This window comes from Anopheles marshallii, chromosome 2 (genome assembly GCF_943734725.1).
Source record: "Anopheles marshallii chromosome 2, idAnoMarsDA_429_01, whole genome shotgun sequence".
NCBI lineage: Eukaryota > Metazoa > Arthropoda > Insecta > Diptera > Culicidae > Anopheles > Anopheles marshallii.
Window position 1 is genome coordinate 40,907,419 of NC_071326.1, and position 10,019 is coordinate 40,917,437.

The window sequence follows — 10,019 nt, forward strand, 5'->3', positions numbered from 1 at the left end:
CCAAAAAGGGGGAGCAAGGACATTTCTGTTCATTTGACCATCCTCAAAACCCAAAAAATATGTGAAGAACATAAATCATTTATTTTTTAAATTTTTTCGTGATTTTCTTCGAATATTGTTCAAACATATATTCCAAACTTATCTTTAATCATTTCATCACAAATTAATTCGTCGCCGAAGAAGAAAGAGAGCTTTTATTTTTGAAAGTTTAGATGATAATTTTTTCGTCTAAAACCGTCCCGAACTTTACATGAAAAAAACTACACGAAAGATTAAAATTGACTCGAGAAATGATCCTGGTACTAATGGCTTTCTTATCATCTAACAAGTTGGGCTATTTAGTTTAATAAATACAGCTAAAAACGAGAATATTTCTTGCGTATGGATTAAGATACATTTGTTGAACTGTTTTGCCACTTCTTCAATAACATTTTACGGTTTTTGTTAAATCGGAAGAATATTCACACTACGAAGCACAATTTGACACAAATGTACAAACTGTTTTCTATTTTTACACACATTTTCATTCAGAAACATTATCACATTGTCTGACTCTCTTCTCACCTGTGTACGACTATAACTGTCAAGGCAAAATCGCGCCAGACAGATGGAAATTATGCCGCTTGGGTATTGGCAATTTGACAGTTGCCCGATTGTTTACAGCAGCAGCAGCAGCAGCAGCAGCAGCAGAAGCACCAGACAGGCAGAAGAAGAAAAATCTGATTGTCCGCTTTCTTGATGCGTGTACGCCAATTTTCACGACCATCCCGGGAAGCAGCGGAAACATTACGGATTTTTTGTAACAAAATAAAGAACGTTTTCGCGGTGCATTGCTTGTAAAAAAGCGTGCGTGTTGAGTGTTGGTTCGTAATCGGCGGCAGGTGCAAAACAAAAAGGAAAAAAAAAATCGGGCACGTCCGGCTACTCGGTTTTTTTCTTCCTCGGTGCAACGTGCGTGCTTGTAGATATATGAGGCGCATGTGTGCATGTGTGTATGTGCTGCTGTCAAACGTGTGTGCGTGTTTCTTTTTAGTGCGCTCAGGGAATATATTTTGCGAAAAAAAACCCGAAGTAAACCCAAGAAAGTCCCCTGCGTGCCCGACTGTTCAATTGCAACGCGCTAGAAGTGTGCACCATTTTGTATTTCCTTGCGTTCTTAGTGTGTTCTCGAACGTTTAAGTGATAAGTGATATTCGATTCGCGTGGTCCGTGTTTGGTATACCCCGGAGCACCGCAGCAGCAGCAGTTTTGCACCGTTTTCATCAGACGGACGAAGAGTCTGCCTAAGTGTGTGAGTGTGAGTGGCCCTATTGCGTTTTTCTGTTTTCTGCGCCACCTTCCGGTTTAGAAGAACCACCTACCTCTACCACCTACACGGACTGTCCTTTCATACGCGAATTGCGAATGACGGGAAAAGCGGAACAACCGGCCCTGGCAGTAGTAGGACCATCGTTTCGTGGCGGTTTTAATCGAATGTAGCGTGCGGGCAAGCACGAAGCGACACCGAAGCGAAGGAGAAGAAAACCATCGCGCGCGCCACTCGCTCCGCGCGTTCCGCCTTTTGGGCTTCCTCTCGCAGGGAGCCACGACCAGCTAGAACGAAAACGGCGTAAAGAAGAGTGAAAGTGCGTTGTACACACACACACACACTGGTTGGAGATTGGGAAAACAAAAGGGCGAATAATGTCGGATGTAAAACGCAACATCGGCGATGCAGTGAAAAAGGGCGGTGGTGGTACATTATCGGCGTCCGAGTGTTCCGCGGCATCCGCTAATCCCTTCGGCAATAGCGACAAAGATGGCCGAGGGGATCGAGGTAACAATGGGTCGAACGGGAGTGGTGGTGGTGGCCGGGCTGGAAAAAAGCTCCCTACGGTACGGCTGGAGCTGAACCTATTCGAACCGACTGCTGACAGTTTTCCGGAATTTAATTTCTCCAAACTGATCCACGACGAACAGGTAATTGTAGCGTGAAACAAAAAATAACACTAAACTCACACACATTTACAGGTTTTCTGAAGAACGTGGCCATCTTTGCTGTGTATGGTCCTATCGTTTTGCATCGTCCCGGAACGCGTTTGTCACAAATTGGAAACGTTACTGATTTACCATCGAAGTAGGCCGTGTGTTGGACCATTCCACTCACAATCACAGCAAAGCGAAGAGTTTGTGTTTTCACGCAACCCCTCTTGGCGTGCATTTGCCTGATTGCTGTAATGCAATTATTGGGGTGGTATGAACTCTTCAATGAAACATTATGTTTTGTGCGTGTGCGTATGTCGCTCATAATTGGTCTTCTCTCTGTTTCGCGTAAAGCAAGTGTTTTATGATATCTTTCTTCCAGATATTACTCTAGCCGATAGCATCCTGCATTTCCTTCTATTATTGTAAGGCTCTGTTGCATTTTTGGTACAGAGTGGTGCAAAAGATGCACCACACGCCGCCTCACAAACAGCCTTTCCCTTATCATTCCCCGCTTCGTTTCTTCTTCTCTATCGATCGGTCCTTTTTCTAATTGCGCGAATCATGTAAGGAAAGAGGGATTATGTATGCTCGCGTTTTTCATTTTGTTTGTGGCCACTGCTCTCATTCGTCCGTTCTCTGGGGCTGACTGTTCTTGATGTTGTGGATGGACGGCAGTCAATGGCCAACATGTGTGTCAGTGAGGTGATGCTGGTGGCGGTAACGGTGTGTGAGTGTGTGTTTGGGCAAAAAGGTGCGTTTTGACATTTGGATGAAAGTTACGTCAAGCGCGCATTTTGATTGTCTGTCAACTGTTATTATTGGCCTTTTTTTTGTTTTTGGTAGTACAGGATGACCTAAATAATCAACAAATTTCCATCCCCATAATCAATATCCCCGTAATTAGAAATGGATCACGATTTATTCCTTTTTTGATGCAAAATTACGCATAACAAATGTGCGTACGTTGAGTAGAATTCAAACGCGTAGACCAGTGGTCGGCAAACTTCTCAAAGCAAAGAGCCAAAGTATGGAAACTAGTAAATAATTTAAGTTATGTGCTGAAAATTCAGAGTGTACTGTAGATCACGTTTGCTAATGTTCATGAAATCAATAGGGAATCCAATATTTATGTTGTTTACTAAATTAATTGTAAACAGTTGTTACAACTATTAGTCAAGTCTTTATAAGATTGTATATAAAACAAAATGTAGCAACATTCCTTCATGAACATTGTATTAAACTCACATGAGTAAAGATAAATTTGTAATTACCAAAATGAGAGAATTGGCATCATATTATCTTATTTTAAATCTCCTCAATTTCGTCTTGTGTCCTCTCCTTACTTATTCCATATTTCCATATACTATCCTATATCTTCACGTTACCGTGATCGTGACAACAAATTCCTCTATGTTCCTGCAACCGATAACTCAGCTGATAACGCTAATATATGTTCCACAATCGCCGTGCTACAATCTCATTGAATCGCAAAACCGGTGCGAATCGGTTTAATATCCACCAACCCTGACCAGGCTGGTTAACATGCCTGCAGCCACCTTTGACAGTTTCAACCGCCCTCCGTCGGGTGCTTCGGCTCTGATAGCTCAACAGCCCAGATGATACTGACAATATGCTCAAACTCATTTATGAGTCGAAGTTTTGGATGGTTTGTAGTTAAATGCTGCTGTGCACCTAAAACTTTTTTAGTTCTTATAGAATGTTTTTTTTTTACTGTTTCGAATAATTCCTTCATGCCATTAGGTTTTATTTGTTATATACTTACTATTTGAACTCAAAATAGGGAAAATATGCGCCATCGTTCCTTAGTTTTTCGTACGTGAATAATGGGAAAAAATGGAGAAAATGATTGAAAAATTTAAAAAAGGATGAAAATGATTTTATGAAAAAAAACTCTCCGACCGAAAAAATCGTAGCAAATAATTGAGCGCAGTATCGTAAATGGGAAATGGGAAATCGGCAATCGAGTTTGATGTTGTATGCTTTGTTAATGAGATAAAAAAGTGTGTTTTTATGCAAAACCTTTTATCAGACACATTGAGCAGATTAGTGAATTAAATCTTCGTTGAAACTTTCAACTAAATCAAATAGATGGCTATCCGAGAAGATGGACAAGGTTTTGAAGCATAAAGTTCCATGTATTTTACGATGTCTGTCGTCGTTTTTTTATGTGAAATGAGGAAATTCTATTAGCTAATGTGTCATTGGGATGTAAAATTGCTATATAAAAAAAACTTTTTACTGTTCTTTTCCTTGTTCTTGATATTTTATTTGCTTTTCTTTTTATTGCAGAAACGTCTTAAAAAAGCACAGAAGAAACAAAACGATAGACCGACCAATGGGTTCCTGTCGGATCCGGATATAGACGTTGAAGTTGAACGGATTTCCCAAGAGCTGGAGCGAAAGTATGGTATGGGGTCAGAATATGCAACCAAGGGCAAATCTGCCCGTCCGTCCAAGCTGGACTATTATGATCGTGGTGCGGGCTACGACGAGGAAGATTCCTTCATCGACAATTCTGAGGCGGTAAGGACGATTGTCATTATTTTCCGGGAGGTTTTTTTTTAACGGTTTGTTTACTTATTCTGTTTCTTTTTCTCCTTAGTACGACGAGCTCATACCGCAGGAAGTGGAAACGGTCGGCGGTGGGTTTTATATCAACTCGGGCCAGCTAGAATTTAAGCAGCTGTCGAACTTTGAACGTCCGGAAGATGCACACCGTATGCCGAAACCGAAGAAGCGTGTCCTTTCAACGTCATCCGAAAGCAGCGAGGATGAGGAACCGGGTGGAGCGAAAAAGAAACCGACCCAAAGTGGGCCCGGCGTTCAGCAAGCGCAGAAACAACCGGCTGAAAAGTCGGCTACTTCCGCGGAAAGCCAGCAAAATCGCCCACAGCCTGCCGAGATTGATAAAGGTGGTGTGGGAGTGACCGTAACAAATGCGCCAACAGCTACACCGGAAGAGGAAAAATCTCGCCTAAATGGCCACGTTGCAAAGAAGCAAAAGATGGTGGATAATGGGCCGGTTGCAGTAGATCAGAAAATGAAACCTTCGACCGGTGGTGAGGGTGGCAAGGAAAAGGCAAATGGGGTAAAAGGGAAATCATCGACCGGTACAGGGACTATGACGGGTGTGACCGCAGCAGGAAGCACTGTGGACGGAAATAAAAAGGAGGAAAATGGTGGAGTGAAAGAATTGAAAACCACCACCGTAAAGGACATGTTGCGGGCCAAGCGCGATAGTTTGCGCAAGATGGAGCAAGAGAAGAAAGGACGTAGCAGTGGTTCGAGTCGAGTTTCCAGCTCGGAAGCGGAAGAGGATGGTGACGGTGGAGGCGATGAGGAAGATGATGAAGAAGAAATTGGCGAGGGTGATGATGAGAATGAGGACGAGGAAGATGAGGAGTACGATGAACAGGAAGTAGGAAGTGACAAAAAATCGCGTGCATCCGGTTCGGATGTGGAAATGGTGTCGGATAGTGGGAGCAGCCATGAAAGTGAAAAGGATACCGCTGCAAGGGGGAAAGTTATACAGCCGGTAAGCAACGCGGCAACGAACGGGATGGTTGACAGTGACGGACGTACGGTGTTAACACCGAGCGGACAGCAACCACCCAAGGAACGGAAGCAGAAGGACTGCAAACTACCCGACGATATTCCCGAACAGTTGCGCAACGATGTGGAAGCATTGAAGGAACACGCGCGAGCTCTGTCCGGGTCTGGGAAGTTAAATTTCTTCGAAAGCAAGGTAGCGGACCTGTTGCTGCGGATCGACGATACTGCACGTTCCAGCATGGGTTCTAGCACAAGGAATGCGATATTTCGTCATCTGGAGGCGCAGCTTTCGATAAGCCGGCAGTCTCTCCAGCTAAAGCTGAAAAAGATTCGCATTCGAAAGCTCGAGAATAAGACAAAGTCGATACTTTCCAAGCTCGAGTACATCATTGCCGAAACGATGCCAACGGTTCTGGCCAAGCACCAGTTAGATTGTACGAAGGTGAACGATTTGCGTGCAGCAGCAGCAGCAGCAGCACAAGCCGCCACCACACTGCCAAATGGTGAGAAAAACGATGCCCAACCAAACCCAACAACACAGATAAGAAATCCAAAGAAAAAATACTCCTGGAATGAACGATCGCGCACACTGCTCTGGGAGCTGTACAACATCCGCCTGCTAATGTTCGGACTGATGAGGCCCCGGAATCAAACGGAGGAAGAGGTGGTGGCGGAGTATATGCGCACCAAGGTAGTGCCACTGTGGCCTAAGGGTTGGATACGGTACGAGGATATCCACAAGGAGTTGGATCGGCGGAAAAAGGCATTGGCGAAAAGTCAGGGCAGTAGCGGGGTTGTTGGTACACATAATCCCACGGGAAAGAAATCTACACCGACGGTTTCGCCCCTCGTATCGCCCGTTTCGTCGGTAGATGCGACTCTACTGACCGGTAACAGTGTGAACGGTATGAAACCGCAAGACGTCTACACACCTGCCCGATCGTCAACACCGTCGAGTGTGAAGTCGACGAACAGTAAGGGCGGAGGCATGGTGGAGGTGGAGAGGGTTGGTTCTGTGAGCAACGTGACACATCACTCACCAACCACCGTACAACAACCGAATGCAACGACCTGCTTGTCGCCCAATTCTTCCTTCAAGCGTACCTCGGACCATAGCATTATTAACATCATGAATTCACCGCCACCGCCAGCGGATAAGCAATCCGGCGAGCAACGACGCTCGTTCGATGCTGTCGACCAATCGGCAGATGGTCTGAAACGATCGCCTACGACGCCAGCGTCGATCAATTTATCACCCGCTGAAAGAAAACACCCATTACCATCGCCAGACCGGCAGCGATGGAACAGTCGCGAGGATGACAGTGACAGTAGCATCGAGATAATCGCTGAATATAACGTTCCTAGAACCGGTTCAGCGATGCCCTTCCAATCTGGTGCCGGTTCCAAAATATCCGCTTCCTCGCCCGTGCACCAAACGGTTCCAGCTTCACACCTACCAAGTACACCCAATCTGCCAGTCCTGAACAAAGAAAAGTATAAGAACTTAATCGCAGGAAAGCATAAGACGCACAGTGGAAGTAGCAGCAGTGCGGGCTCTAGTCCGATCGCAGCGGGTGATACTGTGTTACCCATCATGAGCAGTGGAAAGTACGCAAAACACTCACCGGGAGGTGTCATTGGTTTTGCGGCGCCATCCGGTAATGTGAGTGGTAGCCTTGGGCTGCTTCCCGAGATGACCGGTGCCGGTGGGGGAGGAAGCGTTCGACTGAAGGATACACCTCCACCCATCGACGTTGACGTCCATCAGATAATGAAGGATCTCAAGGAATTACAGGTAAAATTGTGTGACACAGATGCCTCATAAAGTTCACTACTCTGATGTGTGACATTACTCGTTTTTAGGAGCTTCAGAAGCAGCAGCACAATGTCAGCGGTGGAAACCGAAAATCAGACAGCACATCGTTACAATCGCAACAACAGCATGGTAAGTACAGCGAAGAAGCAGCATCTTTTTCCACTGCTCAGTTTAGGCCCAACAATGAAGGGTGTCCCCCCTAGAGTTATGGATGAAGAAAATTTGAGCGGTAGTATCTTTCTTCTCTCATTAACATCCAAGTGCAACAAGTTCCGCTGGCGCAGTTCATACCACGATCGTAAACGATTTCACGGTATGTGTCGGTTCCGAGATGTAAAAAGCAGTTTTGGGCACCGTTACGGAAGACCACATTGACGTTTGTAAATGAAAGGTGTTGTCACATGGTTTCGATCTAATGTGTTCAGTATTGTTTGCATTTCATTGTTTTTTTTTTTATTAATTAATACTTATCCTAGAGGAAACACTTTTTGTTTTGCATTGTGCATGAACATTTAGTGAATAGGAATAGTCAATACCTTAGGTTTAGTTCATCGTCTCAGGTTGTAGTTTTATTTTGTACTTCTTTTGTTTTTGTTTGCTTTAAATTCCCATCCCTCCTTTCGCCGACCGAGCTTACTTTCCCATTGCATTATTTCTCAATTTGTGTTTTCTTTACTGAACCATATTGGTTACTACGCGAACGTTCGTTCCAGAAGCAGCAGCAACGTCATCCACGGTAGCAACAGCCGCCTCATCGAATGTTGTTGCCGATTACTTTATCGACTGTGATATGGATGAGGACGATATTCTCTTCGCCACGAACTACACGTATAGTGGTGGACACAAGCACTGATCAAGCAATGGCGTCCAAGTAGAGAACTGAACGTTGCAACCATGTTACATTAATCGCGTTTCAAACGTGTCTGACCTTTGGGAAAGGTAAACGAAAGACATCTTTCTAATCGGTCTGGCGAAGGTCCTCGTTTCGATATAACCCACACGGCGGTCCATGAAAATTATTCTGTTGTTTTGGGAATTAATTTGGCATTAAATTGTACTATATCTTTCCTTTCTCAACCCACATTCCCCGGTGTCTGTTGTGTTGCGCGTTAACTACAATTCCTCTTCCTTTGCACATACACACCATCAATATTTTAGGCACTCGTGTTTAATGCTTACTCATTCGGTTCTTTCTACTGCACGTAGCTTTGTTTTGATTATGCGTAGCACTACACTCGCGTACATACAATCCGGAGCTGTACTTATGCTCTTTCTTACTATTCTTCGATATTTTTTGTTTTAGATCGTTCGGATAAGAAAAAAATGGCAGCATAAAAAGGCCTTCGGGGTTGGTGTCCGCGTTTTCTTGTGAATCTAAACTGGGGAGGGGAGAAAGCGATCCTGATTCTGGAATATATGGCCAACAGTAAATTATAAACGCGCCACAGACACAACAACCGTAGGACTGCGAGTAACTGTGTGTGTGTTTTTGTGTTCGTTTTTGTACAAAATCGCGTAATCGTGTTTTCTAATGTTAATTGGAGCGGGAGGGGAGCTGATTTGTTGGAGTGCTTTAAGGGAAGCTAGCATAGGAGACACAAATACTGCTCGTTAGTTTAAAAAGTGTTGCAAAGATATGGTAAACATTAGTTAGAAGGTGCCGTAAATACCTACCACTACCTTGTTGCTCATGAAACAACGCCAATGGTAAAATACAAGTTAAGTCTTACGAGTGAAACAAGGAAAGAAGTGTTCTCGATGCAGGTGCGTTAAACCTTGCAAATCCTTGCATCCTTACAAGTGTAGGATTCGAACTGAAATATTGCTGTGACCAGCAGTTCATTACAGAGGTTTGTTTTACTTCCACTTTCTGGCTAGTAATAGGTTTTTTCGTTGCTGTTCTTGTCTGGTCGCAAAAGTTGATTGTTTAGTCGACTCAAAACAACCTGCCGGTGGAACACACAACAGAGCTGCCCTGCCACGCTTAGTGAAGTAGAGTCACAATATTCACGTACTATCCGAATGGTTGTAGAACGGAAGAACTCGGCATACAAAGATAGTTTAAAAGGGAAGAGCGTAAGATAATTAATCACTCTCAATTCTACCTTTAATTGCTGCTTTATTAATGTTAGATGGTTTTGTTTTTTTCTGTAACTTTCAACCGTTTTTTTTGTGTTATTTATCTCACTCCAGCTATTTTCTTCACGTCTTATTAGGGTCATTTATTATTATTCACTGGTTCCACCAATGTGTATTTTCTTTCTATTCTTTTTTTTTGCAACAACAACAACAGTGCAACAAATCCTAAAAAATACAACAAAAAATCACGATTTCCCACTTTTAAGGGACTAAAATTGTTATTAAACTCTGTTGTGTACCCATTGTACATTATAGAGCTTGCCTCAGTTTGTTTCTTAATTTTCCGCAAGTGGAAGAGATGGCTAGGAAACGAATCAAATTTAGTCACAAAATCCAAGACCAGCAACAAAAGGGTGGTTCGCTGATAAGATGTAATAAAATGGAAATTAGATTTCTACACTGATCTGAGTTGTTGGAGGTTTTTCGTACGGTCGAAAGAAAAATGAAAAGTATTTCTGTACAGTGTGTAGCTTAAGTAGAAGTAGAAGTATATAATTTGTTAAGTCTAACTTTATCTATGGCCGAG

The 10,019-nt window shown here is 43.6% G+C and overlaps 1 protein-coding gene across 1 annotated transcript; it reads left to right on the forward strand.

Annotated features, from left to right (window-relative positions):
- Positions 1 to 1,683: 1,683 nt before the first annotated feature.
- Positions 1,684 to 8,207, forward strand: LOC128707365 (yemanuclein). Its single transcript, XM_053802318.1, has 5 exons — positions 1,684 to 1,959; positions 4,276 to 4,509; positions 4,589 to 7,333; positions 7,402 to 7,483; positions 8,071 to 8,207. The coding sequence occupies exons 1-5, from the start codon at positions 1,684 to 1,686 to the stop codon at positions 8,205 to 8,207; spliced, it is 3,474 nt and encodes a 1,157-aa protein (XP_053658293.1).
- Positions 8,208 to 10,019: the final 1,812 nt, after the last annotated feature.